We start from the raw sequence: 21,249 nt of genomic DNA, 5'->3' as shown, positions 1-21,249 counted from the left end.
ACTAAGATATACACTGGGATAAGCAAATTCATGAATACTTTACTGTGGGAAAACTGCATGTCCAGAGAAACAAAACTGTACCTTTCTCACTATATATAAAAAACATCTAGAGTACATTAAACACATAAGTCTGAGATCCAAACCTATAACAGTAGTATTGGAAACACAGGAGAAACACTTCAGGAAACTAGTCTAGGCAAAGATTTTTTGGATTTGACCTGAAAAGCACAGCCAACAAAACTGAAAACATGGGGTTAAACCAAAGTAAAAACCTTCCACGTAGCCAAGGAAACAACACAGACATGGAGAGATAAATGACGGAATGGGAGAAAATATAAGCAATCTAGTTGTCCAATAAGGGACTGGTATGTAGAATATATAAAGAATTGCAACACTGAAAAATCTAAACATCTGATTAAAATTCTGGGTGACTAACATGAACAGATATTTCTCCAAATGGAGTGAGACAGAGACAAAGGCAATCTCTCATACACTGCCAATGCAAATGCAGATTAGTATAGCCATATGAAAAACAGTACGGAGGGTCCTTAAAAACGTAGAAATAGATTTTTCCATATGACCCAGCAGTCCCAGTACGGGGTATTTATCCAAAGGAAATGAAATCAGGATGTTGAAGTGACACTTGGACTCACATTTACTCCATCACTATTCACAACAATCACAACATGCAATCAACTAAGCTGTCCCTCAAGAAGTGAATGCAAAGATGGAGGCATGTACACAATTGTATACTGTTCAGCCATTAAAAAAATAAAATCCTGTCCCTGGTAGCAACATGCATGGAGTTGCAGTTATGTTAAATAAAAGGCGGCACAGAATGACAAATATCCCATGTTCTCATTTGTATGTGTTAAGTTAAAAAGGTGAGATGTAGAGAACAAAACAGTGGTTATCAGAGCCTTGTAAGGAGAGAGATGGGTACAGGGGTGCAGCTAGGGATACGGACTAACTGGTAGTACTCTGTAGCACACCAGGATCACTATATTTGACACTAATCGTGTATTCTAAGCATGAGTAAAGAGGATTTTGAATGATCCAAGACAAAGAAATGAGAATTGTCTGGGGTGATACATACGCTAATCACCCTGAGCTGATCAGAATACATTGCACCTATGTATCAAAATGTCACACAATAACTCAGTAATATGAATAATTTCCATCTGTCAACAGTGAAGGCTTTCTTTCCACTATGCCACAGATGCCCACCTGCCTGTAACACACTGATCAGTCTACTTCCTTCACTATGTAACATGGCAAGAAACAGCCCAAGAAAACAATATTTCAAGGATAGTTTTTATTATCAAGAGTACTCCAAGAAACATTTTGTAACCTCAGACACTGCTGTTTTTGGAAACACTGTTTCCTTGGAAGTCATAGGGTGCCATCCCATGCAGCCAAGGTTAGCAAAAGACTCTAAATGGACAAGCATCCACTTCTTTGTTAGCAAGTGCTAGCTCAAATTTACTGCTATACATGACACAGATCACTGTGGTGTGAGATTCCCATGAAAAAAGCCAATTCGAAAACTACCTCGACGCAATTCAAATGCTTTAATGGTGCCCCATTCACAATATTGCCACTAAGAGAGACACTCACCAGTCTGTCTGTCTTTTTCCACACAGTAGCAGCTATCGTAGAACTCTGTGAAAGTAGTTGCAAGCTCATAGATATAATCACACAGAGTGTGGAGAAACAAGTCATCCAAAATCTTCTGTAAAATCTCAGGGAACCGTAAAATGCACCGTCCCAGTTTCCATTCCTTCTCATGGTCCAAAATGATTTTGGTTTCACGTGCAGCCTTCTGGAGCATCTCTTCATCAATATTGGCCAGACGCGCAATGGACCTGCAAAATCAGGCATCTGCTGTCACTCCCTTTTGTTAGGCTCATTCTTCTCTCACAAAACATTTAAGACGTACCTGATAAGTCGGTAATTACTGCTAAATTTTTATAAAATAGAGGAAGTATAATTTTATTACAGGATACATATTAGGTAAAGCTAACAATCTGGTCTAAAATATATCAAAAATGAGAATGATTATTCATTCATTCATTCATTATGGGTAAGCAAACACCATTCTAATACTAGCCCTTCCTCTGTAAGTGTTACATACAAATTTTTTTAAAGATTTATTTGAGAAGTAGATTTAGAGAATCTTCTGTTTGCTGGTTCACTTCCCAAATGCCCATTATGGCCACGGCCAGGCCAGGCAAAGCCAGGAGCTTCTTCTAGGTCTCCCGCATGGGCACATGGGCCCAGGGACTTGGGTTACCCTCTGCTGTGATCCCAGGTGCTTTAGCAGGGAGCTGGCTTGGAAGTGGAGCAGCTGGGACTCAAATTGATGCCCCTAACGGATGCTGGCATCATGGGCAGTGGCTTTACCTGCTACAGCGTATTGCCAGCCCCTCAAATAAATTTTTTTAAAAATGAAGGCATTTAGCCTCTAAGTGAAGATGGTGGTTAACACACCCATGTCCCACACAGGTGTACCTGCGTTCAATTCGCAGCTCAAACTCGTCTCCAGGCTCCTAAAGCATATTCCTGGAGGTAGCAGTTACGGCTCAAATAACTAGATTCCAGACTACCCATGTGGGAGACTGAACTGATTTCCCAGCTCTTGGCTTGACACACTGCTGCTGTGGCCATCTGGGGAGTTAATCAGCAGTGGGAGCTCACTCTGTGGAAGTGTCTCCCCGCCTTACAGCTCCCGGCCTCCCAAGTTACTACTCAAACCAAGAGGCTTAGGAGATTTTCTGCCAGGGAGAAGAGGAACAGGCCTATGAATTCATGTTCCAGTTGGGACATATTTCCAAAGACGCTTGTACACAGCAAAACAACTCAGAAAAAACCAGTGCAGAGCAACTAAGTAACTCTGATTCAAAATAAAAGTGTGGGGCCCACGGTGCAGTGGCACAGTAGGCTAAGCTTCCGCCTGCAGCACCGGGATCCCATATGGGTGTCGGTTTGTGCCTGGGCTGCTCCTCTTTTGATTCAGCCCTCTACTATGGCCTGGGAAAGCAGGGAAGATGACCCAAGTCTCCGGGCCCTTGTACCCACGTGGGAGACAAAGAAGCTCCTAGCTTCAAATTGGCTCAGCTCTGCCACTGTGGTCCTTTGGGGAGTGAACCAGCAGAAGATTTTTCTCTCTGTCTCTCCCTCTGTGTCTGTAACTCTACCTCTCAAATAAATAATACTTAAATGTTTTAAAAAAAACAAAAGTGTCCACAATTACCTGATTCTAGTGAAGGCATACAACAAGTAAGCAGCTGTGTTTCCTCTGTCGTCTAGCATTTTGTCAAAGGAAAAGATGTAGTCGTTCAAGCGGTTATGAGAAAGGTCAGCATATTTGATACAGCCATAGGCAACGGATGTCTGAGCAGCCTGCAATTCCTCTGCAGTTAAAACCTTGGGGAAAAAAAAGATAATACTTCATTGCTTAGTGACCACTGCCTGCATCCTGGTGTCTCCTAGGCAGATGACTAGGGAAGGAAACATCAAACAGTGCTTTCTATCAATAAACCTTAACAAACACTGACACTGAAGTATAATGCACTGAAACAATGAGAATATAAAACTTACCAGCCGTGTACAATGAAGAATGGCTAAGAGAAACGTGACTTGTGAAATGTCAAGTGTTTGTTAGTGTAAATTTTTTCCAATCTATTCAGTAGACATGAAACCCAAAACACAATTTATTAATTTATATAAAAAACTTCACATGATAAGCACTGAGGTCATAGGACATAAAACATAGTAAAACCTAACAAATTATGATTACGAAAATAATTGAAGTCAACACAGTATCCAGAGTGAAAGAAGGACACATACACTGATTCGCTACTATGTGGTCATGTACTGTGAAGCATCAGACCACAAGGAAGGACCAATCTGTGTTCCAATCATGAAAGCAGACTAACTCTTCACCAAAAGCAACTGTTGAGAGGTTGGGTAAAATACTCACATACTGTGAAAGCTGACAGATCAAAATGTTAGGGTTATGTCAACCCCGTGGAAAAAAAAAACAACCTGGGAGGTTATGAGGAAAGAGTCTCACCCATGGCTGCCTGCTAGAAACTATCTTAAAGACGGCCAGAACCACCTTAAACGAAAAACACTTTGCAGAGAGATCTGTCTGCTCAACCTTGGACTGGTGTCATCCTTGCTACTAACCTCTGTAGCCAAGGACTATTATTTCACAGTAACAGATGCAGGACTCATTTTTGCCTTTAATAACACCCTTGCCTCAACCTCTTTGAATATGCTCGTAGTTTACTATGCACCACATCCTCTCACTGACACATGTTCTATTCTCAAATATTATTCTTTGAACAATCTGTTATTTAGAAGAATACAGAGAAACTGCGGTCAACGGGCAGTCTCAAAGCAGCGACATTCTGGGGGAACACAGCAGGATGGCAGCTGAGGAAGACGCTCTGGCAAACCTCTCCACACAGAAAGCCACCCTCACAAAAGCCAAGAAAGTCAGGAGAGACCACAGGAGCTGGTTTTACTCCAGTAAGAAGAAAAGACCATGGAAAAGGGCAGGGAGCAAAGACTTGACCATATTACCCTTCCCAGAGCTCCAACAGTATGTGTGTAGAGACCACATATCTTGGCTTGGTGGAAGAAGACTTTCAATGAGAAACTGACTAAACCATACAGGCACAATGAGCCTCTGGGTTGCTCTTTAGCTAGGTGTCTGATGGAGTGCTTCTGGCACACTGCCTCCACTTCCAGAAGACAGCAGAGAAAGACTCATTCAGTCAACTGGATGCAGAGCAGGAAAATGAGCTTATAGAATTTTGCAGTGAAGCTCAGAACAAGGCTTACTGCGGTGAGACTCGGCACCTGACAAAAGCCCAAAGTCTCCCTTCTTAGGCCAGCGCTCACAGATATTCAACATCTGTCCTGGTACCTGGTGGAAACCTGCACATTTGCTGGGATGGGCTCATTTTGGCCTGTACCACGACAGACAAGGTAAACATCCTTGAGACAGTAGAAAGCCTAGTATTTCAAAGGCTCAAGTGCAGTCCAGCTATGTGTCAGCCTGGGGAGCAGGGGATTGCTTTCTAGAGCTGTCTCCCAGTTTGGAAGAAGAAAACTTCAACCACTGGAAGACAGACATGAAAGTGAGCATAGGACTATAGGACTATCTCCGAGAACTCAGTGCCATGCTGATAAAACCTGTATTGGCCCCTGTCCTCACCCTAATGCCTGCGGACAGAGACTGTGGACGTGCCCTGGTGCCAAGTGAAGGCTCACAGCTGCAGTTTAGTGGACTCACATCCTGGCCAACATCACCTGTTGGGTGGCAGTGAACTCAGCCACCAACTCTACGCAGACGCCCACAGCAACGTGAGTCGATGCTCAAGCCCTGTGCTGCAGTGGTTCTGGCAGGCTGCTGACTCTGGGTGTGATCTAACATGGTAGCACTGGTGACTACAGGAATTCCCATTCCATTTCTCCCCAGTCCCATGCAGCACAACACCATAATTGTCTGCCTGGTGAAGAAGAGTGGTGGGCACAAAGACACTTTAGAAACCTGGGGACAGCTCTGAAGTGCACTGTGTGCCTCTGCTGGATGTTGAGCGGTCCAAGCCAAGCCTACCTTAGCAAGGATCTGTGCAACCGCTCAAGAACATGAAGTAGGCACGTCCAAGATTCGTCACTGCACACTGAAGACTGGAGCCCCCTTGCCCCCTTGCTCTGCCTTGTACAAATACATCTCTCCTGGATCAAGATGAAATTCCAAATCCTTCTCATCACTACCATTGATCATCGTGAAAAGGTATAGGGAGACTAACTATAGTCTCTAAATGGAACTACAGCCAAAACAACCTATTAAACCAAGACCCGAAGTTACAATGCAAAAAAGCTGCACATAAGCTAGCTCTAGACGGACTGACTTCTCTTTTTTTTTTTTTTTTTTGACAGGCAGAGTTAGACAGTGAGAGAGAGAGAGAGATACAGAGAAAAAGGTCTTCCTTTTGCCATTGGTTCACCCTCCAATGGCCGCTGCGGCCAGCGCACCGCGCTGATCTGAAGCCAGGAGCCAGGTGCTTCTCCTGGTCTCCCATGGGGTGCAGGGCCCAAGCACCTGGGCCATCCTCCACTGCACTCCCTGGCCACAGCAGAGAGCTGGCCTGGAAGAGGGGCAACCGGGACAGAATCCGGCGCCCCGACCGGGACTAGAACCCAGTGTGCCGGCCCCACAGGCGGAGGATTAGCTTAGTGAGCCGCGGCGCAGGCCTAGACTGACTTCTTTTAATTCTCAGTTCCTTCAAAGAAAACAAAAATGAAAACCCACAACACAATGCTTGGTACACATTATGCCAATAAGGTCCCGATTACCTTATCTCTTTCCTTTTCCTTCAATTTGTCCATGGATCGTTTTAGACCTTCTTCCAGAAGGTCTACGAGGCGTACTGTTTCACCTGAACGCGTTTTAAACTTCTTCCTAAAAACATTTAAAAGCCTCAATCAAGAACTAAAACATACTTTTCAACTCAGAGATCTGTGAATAGCGAAGTCTGAGGGACTTTACCACAAACTCTAATATATGCCTGTTTCGAATCTCTATGGCACAGGTTTCACCTGATAACCTGGTGTTAACACCTGCACCACTAAACTCAAGGCATCCATGCTTCAGCTCTAACAGCACCCTCTACAACATGTTAACCATTAATATTCATATGTTTCCTGACAGAAATAAAGATGACATTTATTACTTTGTTAACCCTCCTGGAATACAACATCTGGGTCAGCTGTTTTATCCTCTCATTAAAACCCCTAGTAACATCTATGTTTGTGTCTAGAATCATTTAAAAATTAGGAAAATCTTTACTGGAATTTGATTTACATTTCTCTATGCAGTGATTCCTCTTATTCCATGGTAACCGACCTCAGATTTGTATCAAAATCAGCTGAGAGGCTTAAAAACCAGGACCCATTCAGATCTACTAAAATGACAACCTCTGGAAGCACTGAAAGGCACTGCCTTGGGAGCTGCACTATGGAAAGCATTTTGGATAACTGCAGATTCCACGAGGCTGCAGTGACGGCTCAAGTAATCAGGTTCCTCCCACTAACACGGAGAGACCTACGGTGAGTTCTCAGCTCCCAGCTTCAGCCAGCCCAGTCCTGATGGTTGTGGGCATTTCTCATTCTCTCTGCTTCTCAAACAAAAACCGAATAATAAAAAAATACTTCAAACAAAAATATCTCAAAAAGCAGAGGGCAGAATATGTTAACATTTAATGAAAATACTCCTGCTTCTTGCTAATGTGTACCCCCAAGAAGCAAAAGGTGATGATTCAAGGGGTTGGCCCCTGACAATCATATGGAAGACCTGGATTGGGTTCCTGGCTCTCAGCTTTGGTACAGTGCAGCCCAACCTTTGTGGGTATCTGAGGAGTGAAACAGCAGATCAGAGCTCTGTCTCTAATAAATCAAAAATTAAAACTCGTAGTATTATTGTCTGCAAACTACTGGTAAATTCAGAGCACAGATTGGATCATTTCCATGAACTGTAGGGACATCACCTAAATATGAGGATCGCACATACTGTTACCATCTTTAGATTTTCAAGACTTACTTGTCCTCCCCCAGCACCACACCAAATCCAGCATGGAACACTCGAGTAACTTTAGGGTCATACCAACCAATCATCTGAGCAGCAGCAAATATTGCTTGGAAATGCAGAGCCTACAAAGAAACAGAAACAGAGCTATTAGCTGGTTTTCCAATAACAAAAGATGACGATGATGACTTAAGGCTTCTTTGCTCAGGAATGAGGATGTGCAAAATTCAAATCACTCACAAATCTTGTGAGGCAAATGTTATTATGAAGGCTCTTCTTTCGGGGCCAGCACTGTGGTGCACCAGGTTAAGATGCCATCTGCATTGCCAACATCCCACATGGACACCAGTTTGAGTCCCGGCTGCTCCACCTCGGTCCAGCTCCCTGCTAATGTGCCTGGGAAAGCACTGGAGGATGGCCCGCTCCACCTCGGTCCAGCTCCCTGCTAATGTGCCTGGGAAAGCACTGGAGGATGGCCCAACTCTTTGCACCCATGTGGGAGACCTGGAAGAAGTTCTTAGTCCCTGGCTTTGGACAGGCCCAGCTCTGGCCATTGAGGCCATTTGGGGAGTGCACCAGTGCATGGAAGATCTCTCTCTCTCTGCCTCTCTGTAACTCTTTCAAATAAATAAATAAATCTTTAAAAAACAAAAAAAGCTCCTCTTCTATTCCTTATACATAACAAACATTAAGAGCAAGATTGTTGTCATGCTTTCCATATTCAGAGGTTTGAAAAGCAACTGAATTAAGAGCTGACTGACATCAACAACCACAATAAATTTTGGGTTTCTCAACAATAATATTGATAGGAACCATCAGTGAGGAGCAGAGAGAAATCTTTTCCAGCTTTTAGAGACAATCTAGAAAGCTGGGAAGTGTCCAGGTCTGGCTGTGTCTACACCCTGTTCTTTCTGCAATTTCATACAATGTTCTGAATTTCAGCATTCAGGGAAAATGTATGCCACCAACCCCAACCTCACAATACTGCTTCAGCTTCCGTCAGACACCAGTTTGAGTCCCGGCTGCTCCACCTCGGTCCAGCTCCCTGCTAATGTGCCTGGGAAAGCATTGGAGGATGGCCCAACTCTTTGCATACATACATATCTACAGACGTACTTACTTGTCCACTGTCCACCACATAAATGATCATATCTGCTTTTTCCTCAAATAGTCTTTGTTTAATAGCAGCAAGGTCAGATGTATCATAGGTATAACCTCCATCGGATTTTACTATGGTTAATGGTATGGAGCACCCTGGGACAAACACAATCTTCCTGCCATCATCTACTTGTACAAAACCTAGAGCAAAACAAAAAAAACCTCATGAGTAACGTTAAAGAACCCTGAAAAAATATGAAAGCTGGGTTACTCTAGGATTGTATATACACTTATTCTACTAAGTATCAGAAAGCTGAAGATATCACAGTATTTTTCTTCCCTGTTCAGGGTGTCTAGGTGCCTTGGGTGCTGGTAGATATCCTAGTGGGTCAGATATCCTGGCAGTTTCCCGCACTCACACTACACTTGGCTCCCCGACTCTTTAATGGATACCACGGGGTGGCACTGTGGCACAACCATTTGGGGAATGAACCATGTGACGGCAATATCCCATGTCAGAGTGCAAGTTTGAGTCCTAGCTGCTCCATTTCTGATCCAGCTTCTTGTACTTGCAAAGGCAGTGAATGATGGCCTCAGTGCCTGGGTCCCTGTCACCCATGTTAAGAGCCCTGGATGGAATTCTTGCTCCTTGCCTCAGCCAAGCCATGCTGTTGCATCCATTTGCCTAGTGAATCAGAGGATTAAAAATACCTCTCTCTGACTCTGCCTTACAAATCAATCCTTTTTAAAAAGAATGAATGCATGAGCAAATGAACCCCTCACTGAAGTGTGGAACATCAAAATCTGTGCTTTGTTTTCAAGCTGGAGCTATAAGCTTCCCCTGGGAAAAAAGATTAATTCCTTCACTGGCCTCTTATAATGTGCTGAAAAGTTAAACTGCCACAGGGTCCAGAAAACAAACACGGCAGGATTTGGCATTCGCAACAAGCAAAAAGAAATAACCATGTTCTGCAAAAGACAGTAAACAACATAACAACAACAACAGCAGCCATATCTGAGTGCTATAATGTGCCAAATACAATGCTAAGTCTTACATATAAGCTTCAAAATAACTATACAGTAAATCTCTCTCTGCTTCCTCACAATTTAAGAAACTACAGATTGGTAGTGTAAGATATAGTTAAAAACAGGAGCTCCAGGGCTGGCATTGTGGCACAGCAGGTAAAGCTGCCACCTGCTTAGCCAGCATCCCATATGGGTGCTCGTTCAAGTCCTAGCTGCTCCACTTTAGATCTAGCTCCTATTAATTCACCTGGAAAACAGAGGAAGATGGCCCAAGTTCTTGGGAGACAGGGATGAAGCTTCTGTCTCCCAGCTCTGGCCATTTGGGGAGTCAAATTTGGGGAGTTAGACTTTCAAATACATTAATACATTTTTGAAAAATTAAAAAAACAAAAACAAAAAACAACAGGAGCTGTGGGGCTGGCGCTGTGGTGTACTAAGTTAAGCCTCTACCTGTGGTTCTGGCATCCCATATGGCCCCAGTTCATGTCCTGGCTGCTCCTTTTCTGATCCAACTCTCTTCTATGGCCTGGGAAAGCAGTGGAAGACGGCCCCTCCACCCACATGGGAGACCCAGAAGAAGCTCCTGGTTCTGGACTGCCACAGCTTGGCCTTTGCTGCCATCTGGGGAGTGAACCAGCAGATGAGGACCTTTCTGTCTCTCCCTCTGTCTGTAACTCTTACCTCTCAAGCAAATAAATACAAATGTTAAACAAAAACAACCAGGAGCTCCAAGGGCAGGAGTGGTTAAGGTTAGGGTGACACCTGTATCCCACATCAGAGTGCCCAGGTACAAGTCCCAGCTCTGTTCCCGATTCCAGCTTCCCACTAATGTGCACCCTGGGAAGCATCAAGTGATGGTTCCAGGGCTTGCGTCTCTTGCCACTTGCATGGGAACTTGTATGAAATTCAAAGCTTCTGACTATGGCCTGGTCCAGGTCCACCTGTTGCAATCATTTGGGGAGTCAACTAATATATTAGAGACAGATCTCTCTCTCTCTCTCTCTGCATTTCAAATGGATAAGAATTAAAACACCAAAAAACAAGAGCCAGCAGTGTGGTATAGCAGGTTACAGAGCCACCTATAAGGTCCAAGTCTTGAGTTTGAGTCCTGGCCCATCTGCTTCTGATCCAGCTAACTGCTACTTTGTACCTGGGAAAGCAGCAGCAGATAGCCCAAGTGAGAGACCTAGATGGAATCGCTTGGCTTCAGCCTGGCCTAGCCCCAACTGTTGTGGTCATTTGCACAGTAAACCAGCAGATGAAGATCTCTGTCCCTCTCTCTCTGCCTTTCAAATAAATACTTACAACAAACAAACACATACCTCCAAAGCCAGCCTGCCTAGGTTTGAATATCAGACTTATTAATTATTATCTATGGGAGTCAGGAAAATTACTAATCTATCTGTACCTATTTCTGTATCATTAAAAGAGAAAATCCTGGGACCCACATTGTGGAGCACTGGGTTGCGATGCCACTTGCAGTGCCACTGGAATGTGCTCCTCTGCATCTGATCCAGATCTCCGCTAACACCTTGGGAAAGTAGCCGAAGATGACCCAAGTACTTGGGTCCCTGCCACCCATGTGGGAGACTTGGATGGAGTCTCCTGGCTTTGGTCTGGCCTGGCCCTGGCCCTTGCAGCCATTTGCGGAGTAAACAAGCAGACAAAAGATCTCTGCCTGTCTCAAAATGAACAAAATCACTCTTTAAAAACACTCTGCATTTTTATCAGTCAAGTACATTCTCTAGGCTCTACACTGTAAATAATAATCATTTCCCATTCACAGAACCAGGACTCCTTGAAAATAAGGCTGATTCCAGATAGGAGGAGGAAAATAAACAAGAAAGCCAATCATGAGGGGCTACCATTAGCCAAAACTGGGACAATCTGAGCATCACAAAAGATACTGACAGCTGACTAAAAAATACAAAATACATTAAGCCCCATTCACCATAATGCTAAAGTCAAACTACTTACTTGTCCTATCTACAAGGACCTAAGAAATGAACTTATTATTTTTGACAACTGATAAACTAATAATTAATCACTTATATTGCTTATATTATACAAATTATAGCTTCAGGATAACCAAAATACTACATTACAAAGTTCTGCATAGGGGAATACCAGGTAACAAATGGAGATGGAATGACAACCACTATCATTTTCCAACCTCTACTGAAGGAATGGATCAAACTTAAAACTGTCAATAGTTATCATAACCACTAAGGCAACATCTGATGTGGAAACTTACAGATAGATCAGGGAGACAACACATGAACCCATAAATCAATCTTACCACTAAAAGAAAGATAACCAGACACTCCTTTCATTCTTGCAAATAAAAGACAACCAAAAAGAAACACAGAAGAGACCTTAATGAAGCCACTCTAGCAATGAGAGATTTTGTTAAATACTCTGCATCTGGGAAATTGTACAGATTAGCCCAATTTCTTCATGGACCAAAAGAAATAAAAGGGTTAGGGGGAACCTATGGATTTACACAACTTAAGATACATAGTAAACACATATAAATGTGCAGACTGTGATAAACTCATGATTGATTACTGAGAATCAACTTGGCTAATTTGAACTCTAGTGGATTTACGAAATTAGTAATTTTGGGGGGCAAGCATCCTGGCATAGTGGGTTAAGCAATGCAGGCATCCCATGTGGGTGCTGGTCCAAGTCCTGGCTGCTCTGCTTCTGATCCAGCTCTGTGCTAATGAGCTTGGGAAAGAGAAGGCACAAGTTCTTAGGCCCCTGCAACCCTCGTGGGATATCTGGAAGAAATTTCTGGCTCCTGGTTTGCGGCCACCTGGGGAAGGAGCCAGTGAACAGATTTCTGTCTCTCCCTCCAACTCTGCCTTTCAAATAAATACATCTTGGAAAAAAAAAAAAAAAAAACAACACAGCACTTTTTTAGGACGAAACACACATCAAAATGGTCACAGAGGACATGATACATCTGTGTTTGGGAGGTACAAATATAGTAAGGCTACAATAATTTTTTTCTTTTCAGATTTATTTTGAGAGGCAGAGTTAGAGACAGAAACACAGAAACAGCTTCCATCCACTGGTTCATGCCTCAAATGGCTGTAACCGGGTTGATCTGAAGCCAGGAGCTTGGTCCATCTTCTGCTGCTTTCCCAGGCTATAACAAAGTGCTGGATTGGAAGAGGAGCAGCCAGGACATGAACCGGCACCCAGGCGGGATGCCAGTGCCACAGGCAGAGGCTTAGCCTACTATGCCACAGCACTGAACCCTGTAATTCTCAACTGGTGAAGCTGGATAATGAGTATATAAAACTGGAGTTACTGGAATGCCTATGAATGAAAATTCCTATAATAAAAAGCTACAAAACAAAAAGGGTTGAGTGCCTACCTTTCTCTTCAAATTCATTTACGACATCATTCATCCTATCTTGATAAAAAGATTCTCCTCTCTCTATCAAAGAGATCTCCAACGCATCATAGATTTTATTAAACTCTGGAAAAACAAACCAAATAAAGAAAATGTACTAAGAATTTAATACAAGAAGGAAATATGCATCGTACATTATTTAATAAAAACATCTAAAAGGAAAAATTTTTAAGAAATAGTATGATACATGCTACCATTTTTCAAAAGTAGAAATAAAACAGTAAGACACACAACAAAACATTAACACTGCATGAGATTACAGTTCAGTTTTTTTTTCCCTGTTACCCTGTACTTTTTTGTAGAAAGCAAAGAAACTGTAAATAAAAAAGTTTAATTCTTGGAATGGGCACTTGGGGAAGGTAACATGCTGCCTGTAGGCCTGCATCCCATACTGGAGCGCCTTAATGTCAGTCCAGGCACCACTCTCAATTCTAGCTTCCCGTCCCTAGCACAAAGCACCTATGTTCTGTTCACCCACGTAGCAAAACCAGTCTGTGTTCTAGGCTCCTGGCTATCGGCTGGCACAGCCCTGCTTAGAAAATATCTCATTCTGTCTTTCATGAAAAACAAAAACGAAAACAAGACTTTTTAAAAACACTTTTAACTGTAAACAAGAAAATAAACCAAAAGAAAAGACAGACTTTCCTATCTGGTGATGAAATATTTATCAAACTTCCTCATTTCTTTTAAGTCTTGCCACTCAGTCGTCCAGCCATGCAATGATACAGCATTAACACTGGTAGCATTTTAATACTTTATTATACATCACTGCAATGCGGTCACTGTTCTTCTTTCTCAAAAACATACTAATTATTCCTATCTATTTACTCTTTAATTTAAAAAATAATTTTTTTTTTTTTTTTGACAGGCAGAGTGGACAGTGAGAGAGAGAGAGAGAGAGAAAGGTCTTCCTTTTGCCATTGGTTCACCCTCCAATGGCCGCTGCGGCCGGTGCACTGCGCTGATCCGAAGGCAGGAGCCAGGTGCTTTTCCTGGTCTCCCATGGGGTGCAGGGCGCAAGCACTTGGGCCATCCTCCACTGCACTCCCGGGCCACAGCAGAGAGCTGGCCTGGAAGAGGGGCAACCGGGACAGAATCCGGCACCCCGACCGGGACTAGAACCCGGTATGCCGGTGCCACAATGTGGAGGATTAGCCTAGTGAGCCACGACGCCGGCCCCCTATCTATTTACTCTTCAAAGTGACCTCTAAAATGATATCAATCTTGAAAACTTAAAACTGTCTTAAAACTATTAATGAATTTGGAGAACTAGGGAATGTGGCATGGCATGCTCTAGTCAAATACTCTGTTGTGATTTTTTCTTCATTTTGGTCCTACACGTTTCTGGGTAAATTCATTCCTGGGTGTTCTATAACTTTGGTTATTACTGTGAACAGATTTAAAAAAAAAAAAAAGATTTATTCTATTTTTTTGAAAGAGTCACAGAGAGAGGTAGCAGAGAGAGAAAGGGGGGGGTCTTCAACCGCTGGTTCACTCCCCAAATGGCAGCAATGGCCAGAACTGGGTCAGGAGCCAGGACACAGCACCAGGATACAGATTTTTTCCTATTTTCTAATTGCAAACTGCCTTACTGGTTGTTACAGTTTTGGTGTAAGATTTAAGAAGAAATACTGGGATCGGCTCTGTGGTGCAGCTGGTTCAGGCTCTGGCCTGCAGTGCCAGCATCCCATATGGGCACTGGTTCCCACCCCAACTGCTCCACTTCTGATCCAGCTCCCTGCTAATTCACCCGGGAAAGCAGCTGAGCGTGGCCCAGCACTCACATAGCAGACCCAGAAGAAGCTCCTGGCTCCTGGCTTTCGATTTGCCTAGCTCTGGACATTGTGGCCATTTTGAGAATGAACCAGTGGATGGAAGACCTCTTGCTTTCTGCCTCTAGTTCTGTAGCTTGCTCTTTCAAATAAATACAGTAAATCTTAAAAAAAAAATTCTCAAAAGTTTAATAATGACTTCAAAAAAGTATATGCTTGGTTTTTGCTAAAAAACCAACAAAGTCCAGAAACTCACCTTGGCGGGACACATCACAGATAAGCTTCCAAGCTTTTATAATATCTGGACTTTTACTCTGGAGAAGAACTACACACTGGTATGCCCGCTTCTTAAATTCTTCCTCAGTATCAAATCTCTTCTTAGATTCCTGTTTTTAAAAAAATACAAAGCTTTAAAAAGATCCAATTTTGTGTTTCTATAGAATTTATTCATTTCTGGGGCCAGCACTGTGGTATAGCTTGTTAAACCGTAGTTTGCAACACTGGCATCCCATATGGGTTCTGGTTCAAATCCCAGTTGCCCATTTTCAATCCAGCTCCCTTTTAATGCATCAGGGAAAGCAGTGAAAGATGGTCACTAAATAATAAGCAAAATGATACAAAAAAATAAAGCACAGACATGTCAGGGAGTAGGAAATAGCTGTATATACACATATCAGCCAGATGCGCTGGATCTACTTTTTACTTGAACAAGCACATTGGAATGGGTCTAGGAATTGAAAAGAATTCAATTCTTCAAGGAGGTGCCCTCAGTGAAAATGCTTATGTCTTCACCTATGTGACTGTGTTATCATTATGGCTAGCCCAATACATGAGCCAAGTTTATGTTTCCTAAGTAATTTAAATTCAAGAGTGCTATTTACATATGAGGGGAACTGTGGTCCTCATTAATTCCATAGTAGCTTCAAATACCACAGTGAATTCCTTATGGAAAAGGCAAGAGCATACACATAAATAATGTAACAATGAATATCAAACCTTATAAAATGCCTGAAGATCCCCAATAGGAGGTGAAACTGTTAGATAATCTGGAAATTTATCTTGCAGGTGAGCAATGAGCATGCCAAACTGGGTCCCCCAATCGCCTACATGATTTATCCTAACACCAGAGAATATAAAACCATTAAAAATATAAAAACAAAAAACCACACAGTAAGACATTTATATTAGAGTAACATATAATTGGGATGCACTAACTTTTTTTTTTTTTTTCGACAGGCAGAGTGGACAGTGAGAGAGAGAGAGAGAGAGAGAGAGAAAGGTCTTCCTTTGCCATTGGTTCACCCTCCAATGGCCGCCGCGGCCGGCGCGCTGCGGCCGGCGCACCACGCTGATCCGATGGCAGGAGCCAGGAGCCAGGTGCTCTTTCTGGTCTCCCATGGGGTGCAGGGCCCAAGCACCTGGGCCATCCTCCACTGCACTCCCTGGCCACAGCAGAGGGCTGGCCTGGAAGAGGGGCAACCGGGACAGAATCCGGCGCCCCGACCGGGACTAGAACCCGGTGTGCTGGCGCCACTAGGCGGAGGATTAGCCTAGTGAGCCGCGGCGCTGGCCTGGGATGCACTAACATTTAAGTGCCAGTGCACAGCATTTGGTAGTATATTTACTTTGTTGTTTCCTATGAAGGCTGTATCTGTTATGTTCAGTGCTATACATACAGTTGTCACAGACTGTTTAACAGCAGGCATTCAGGACTTGCTGAATAAAAACATTTCTTATCATTAGACTGTACTTTGTGTATTGCAAACCCAACTGAGAAAATGAGACCTAAGGCAATGATGGTCATTTCTACCATCTTATCAAAAATTTGCCTTTTCAACCAATGTGATTTGGACCAACAGTTCCCAAATGTCAATAGACAAAATTCTTCAAAATCTGTCGATTACTGCTCATGCTCCCATTTCCATCTAATGCCAAACCACCAGTAAATCTCTCCGCTATATCCTAACAGCCTCCTCATTGTTCCTACAGTTTCTTTCTTTGATTATCTTCTTCATGGTGGCTAATCTTTACTTGTATCAGAATGCCCCAACTTTCTCAGACTTTCCAGTGGCTTCTATTACTTAAGAGTAAGATTCTACCACAGCTCATATAATCTAACACGATCTATTTCTTACTTTGCTTTTTCCCTACCTATAAACCCCTGGTATACAAAAGGTACTCAAGAAATGTTTCTGGAGTCGGCGCTGTGATTTAGCAGGTAAAGCTGCTACCTGCAGTGCCAGCATCCCGTCTGGGCACCAGTTCGGGTCCTAGCTGCTCCTCTTGCAGTCCAGCTCTCTGCTATGGCCTGTGAAAGCAGTAGAAGATGGCCCAAGTCCTTGGGCCTCTGCACCCACGTGAGAGACCCGGAAGAAGCTCCTGGCTTCGGATTGGCCCAGCTCCGGCTGTTGCGGCCATTTGGGGAGAGAACGAGTAGATGGAAGACCTTTGTCTCTGTCTCTCCCTCTCTTTGTATCTCTACCTCTCAAAAAAATAAATAAAATCTTAAAAAAAAGAAATGTTTTCATCTCCTGAGAGTCTTTACACAGCAAATCAGTTCACACAAGGGGCCCAGGACATATTTAAAGGCTTACTGAGTGATTTATAAAGCAGAATTGAACCTACAATTCACTCAAAAATTCTCAAGTGACCTGTTTCATTTCCTATAGAAATTTCCAAACAAACACATCACCAACCTGAGTACGTCATATCCTGCAAATTCAAAGAGGCGGGACATACTCTCTCCTATGATAGTCGACCTGAGGTGCCCAACGTGCATTTCTTTAGCTATGTTGGGGGAGGAAAAGTCAACTATAACCTGGAATAGATAGAAGAATAAATTTTTAAAAAGGAACGCGAGCATTTTACTAACACATTCACTAAAAAAATTTAATAATAAACTCAGACTTCACATGAGTTTTAATTGTAATTCAAGTGCGCTGGATTTTCTAATGGATATGTTTGTACATAACTAAGTGAAAAACAATGACCCAAACTGATTTATATAAATTATCTACTCCAAACTTCATCAACACCTACAAAAATACCAGTTAGCCAATGACAGTATCCATGGAATGAAGAGAAAAAAAAAAAAAAAAAAAAAAACTTCAAGATCAGGAGATACTTCTAAATTATGTACATAATCCAAATATTAATGAGTAAATCTCAATATAAAAAGTGAATCCCTGTTACAGCACTTTCCATGTGCTCCTGAGATGTTACTGTAAGATTTCAAATATACCTTTTTATTCTCTCCAAGAGCAGGTAGATGAACTCCATTCACCAAAAGATTGCTCAACTGTTCTGATACAAAATCCTTCCTTAAATGGATGTTAATAAAACCTAATACACAGCAGAAAAGAAAAGTATCAGTCTCCCATCTTCCCCCCTACCCAATAAATGTCTGCCTTTGTTTTTCCCTCCAACCCAGAGATGTGACAAAGGAGCAGAAAAGATGCAATTATTCCAAGCCCCAGCTGGGGAGTGGGAATGCTGGGGGGTAGATCTCATCACATCTCATCTCAGAAGGGAGTAGGGGACAAAGGGCTAGAATGGAGGAGAATGCCCCAAATAGACCCTTTGGCTTCCCTGAACAGCCCTTGTGACCTGTCACTGCCCTGGTCTTCAGGCATAACTAGCTCAGTGTCACCATTAGTCACCCATATGGGTCTCCCATGCTTACTGGACCAGGACAGGTATCAAAGTCTCCTAACTTGAATGACTGTTCACTCTCGCAAGGGTCAGTGTTGTGGTACAGGAGCAGGTTAAGTGTCTGATTTAGCTCCCTGATAACGTGAGTGGGAAAACAGCAGAAGTGCTTGGACCCCTACCACCCAAGGGTGGAGAATAAAACAGAATTGCATTATCCTGATATTGTCCGGGCCCAGCCCTAGCCACTGCCACTGCCACCACTTGTGGTGTGAAACAACAGAAGGAAGATCTTTCTCTCCAACTCTTTCAAATAAATATTAAAAAAAGAAAAAATATTTTTCTCAATTTCACTTATGCTGGTTTCAGAGTGCTGAGCAGCATCAGGAGAAACTTCTGGGTTAAAACACCACCTGGAACCCTGACTTAAGCCCTGTCTCAGAATCTGTTTCAAAGCCTCACCAGTTTCTGAAAAGCTACCCCCTTAATTCATGGTCCTTTCACTTTGAGTACATGATTTGTTCAACTCTTATCAGAAAACACAGGGCCCTTTTGCTGAAGCACACCTGAATCACAGGGAGGCAAAAAAATCTCATCCAAGAACAGGCAGCTAAGTAGAAGCTGGATCTAGATGAAAATCTCCACTTCCTAACTTGAAATTCAAAGTGCTTTCATTCTCTCGTTTGGTTTAAACCCTATAATTATTTTTTTTTATTTCAAAAAGGACTTGATTATCAATACAACCATTAAGGATAGCATTGTATCATACCGGGACCAGCAATTTCAGTTTTTTCAATATACTCATTGTTTGGGATGTGTTTGGTAATGTTTTCAGCAATTTCCCTTGGATTAACTTTTTGTTCCTTTGCTTTCAGCATCTGCAACACAATACAAAACGATTCATTACACAACAGGTTTCAGCAAAATTGCTTGGAAGTTCACAAATGACAATAAGACACATTTTACATTAAAAATCACTAATAGGGTACTGGCATTGTGGCACAGGGGGTTAAGCCCATGCCTGTGATGTCAGCATTCCATATGAGCACTGGTTCAGGTCCTGGCTGCTCCATTTCTGATCCAGCTCCCTGCTAGTAATGTGCCTGGAAACGCCTCAAGATAATCCAAGTACTTGGGTCCCTGCCACCCACATGAGAAAACCTGGACAGAGCTCCAGGCTCCTGGCTTTGGCCTGGCCCAGACCTAGTTCTGTAGCCATTTGGAGAGTGGACCAGCAGACAGAAGATCACTTGCTCTCTTCTGTCCCTCCCATTCTCTAATTCTGTCTTTCAAATACATAAGTAAATGAGCAAATCTTTAAAAATAAATAAAAGTCAGCAAAAGGCAGAAACACAGAAGTACAACTCTCACCTTGTGAACAAATTAAAGCCTCAATAGAAAGAGGAGAATAGGAAAGTGCCAAAGCCACAGGCTCTTCATTTGAAACTGAGTTACACACACATCCCAGAACCATTAAAATAAAGATGCAACAATGTCTACAGCTACAAAGCCTGGTCTCAGTTTTTGAGTCATGAAGGCATACAATACTCAGACATAAGTAATAAACAGCATGCTTACAGAAAAGATTTTGGACTCTTCAGAGAAACCCTTTCTTCTATAGCAAACAAAAGGTAAATGAACCAAGTCAGGTGCAGCTAACCACAAACACAACAGTATCACTGCTAAAAATGAAATACATACAAAATGAAATAAAAATGAAAGCCTGCCACATAGACACCACAATGGCATAAAATCACCGATGAGGATGCTATATGGTAAACAGTAACTTTTAATTTCTCACCTCCAACAGTCATTAACAACTCACAGCAACACTGGACATAAAAGAAAAAAGGTGCCAAAATAAAAATCACACCAACTATGGCCCTTAAATATTGAGAACACTTAAATATCGAGAACATAAAACCTAAATGAAAATTCAAATCCCTGTTTTCCTTTAAAAACTATTGAAAGCATGCATGCCTCTTAAGTTCTTCAAACTGGAAAACGTCTTCTTCATTAAGGATACAATAATTTGCTATTACTTTACAGGCAAGGTAATGATGGTAATACTTAAGATATTCAGCAAAGTCATAGGAATACATTACCTGACAAATACCCATAGCACTGTTGCACTGATAGTCCCCAAACTTAGGCTGCTGACTTGGTGTTACTAACAAAGGAGGGTTTTCCAAATCTGGGTAGGCAGCCTTAATAGCACAACCGAAGACTTCCTGGAGACGGCTATTGATGTTAATCATATTTTTAGTTGGCCTGCTTCTTTCTGCTTGAAGACTCTGTAGGCAAACAATGGAAATATGTCAATAAAATTCTCTACCATTGTGTAACACCTCCCCAAACCTTCCGCTGTGCTGAGAAAAACCAAATGTGAACATGCACTCATAGCGTAATGCTCTCGTGGCTGGGATTTACCGAGGTATTTAACAGGACAAGTTCATCCCATGGCATCTAAAGCATCCATGGGAAGAGCCCTGATGTCTTATTATCTACATTTGTTCCATCAAAACAGAAACCAGGGGCGGGCAGTAGGAAGGGATTTCTGAATCCTCTCAGTCTCCAAAGCTCTGAGAAATTAGCATGAAATGAGTCCTGGGGTTAGTGTTTGGTGCAGTCACCATGTGAGATGCCTGCATCTCAAACTGGAGTGCACAGTTCAAGTTCCA

The 21,249-nt window shown here is 42.6% G+C and overlaps 1 protein-coding gene across 2 annotated transcripts in view; it reads right to left on the bottom strand.

The window, feature by feature from the left end:
• The window catches only part of RARS1 (arginyl-tRNA synthetase 1), a 35,409-nt gene that overhangs the window by 8,053 nt on the left and 6,107 nt on the right, over positions 1–21,249 (bottom strand). Inside the window, exons 3-14 of one of the 2 annotated variants that reach the window (XM_002710367.5) lie at positions 20,674–20,862; positions 19,338–19,446; positions 18,162–18,262; positions 17,617–17,738; positions 15,917–16,037; positions 15,177–15,306; positions 13,110–13,214; positions 8,721–8,899; positions 7,616–7,725; positions 6,373–6,478; positions 3,254–3,426; positions 1,618–1,865 (exon numbers count right to left, since the gene is read on the bottom strand). In XM_002710367.5, coding sequence (XP_002710413.1) covers positions 1,618–1,865; positions 3,254–3,426; positions 6,373–6,478; positions 7,616–7,725; positions 8,721–8,899; positions 13,110–13,214; positions 15,177–15,306; positions 15,917–16,037; positions 17,617–17,738; positions 18,162–18,262; positions 19,338–19,446; positions 20,674–20,862 — 1,693 coding nt within the window. Of the gene's footprint in view, positions 1–1,617; positions 1,866–3,253; positions 3,427–6,372; positions 6,479–7,615; positions 7,726–8,720; positions 8,900–13,109; positions 13,215–15,176; positions 15,307–15,916; positions 16,038–17,616; positions 17,739–18,161; positions 18,263–19,337; positions 19,447–20,673; positions 20,876–21,249 lie in introns of both variants that reach the window. The other variant, XM_070075806.1, reaches the window with a different exon arrangement.

Source organism: Oryctolagus cuniculus, chromosome 6 (assembly GCF_964237555.1).
Source record: "Oryctolagus cuniculus chromosome 6, mOryCun1.1, whole genome shotgun sequence".
Classification (NCBI taxonomy): Eukaryota; Metazoa; Chordata; class Mammalia; order Lagomorpha; family Leporidae; genus Oryctolagus; species Oryctolagus cuniculus.
The sequence above is the reverse complement of the archived record's forward strand: the minus strand, read 5'-3'. Positions and strand labels throughout refer to the sequence as shown.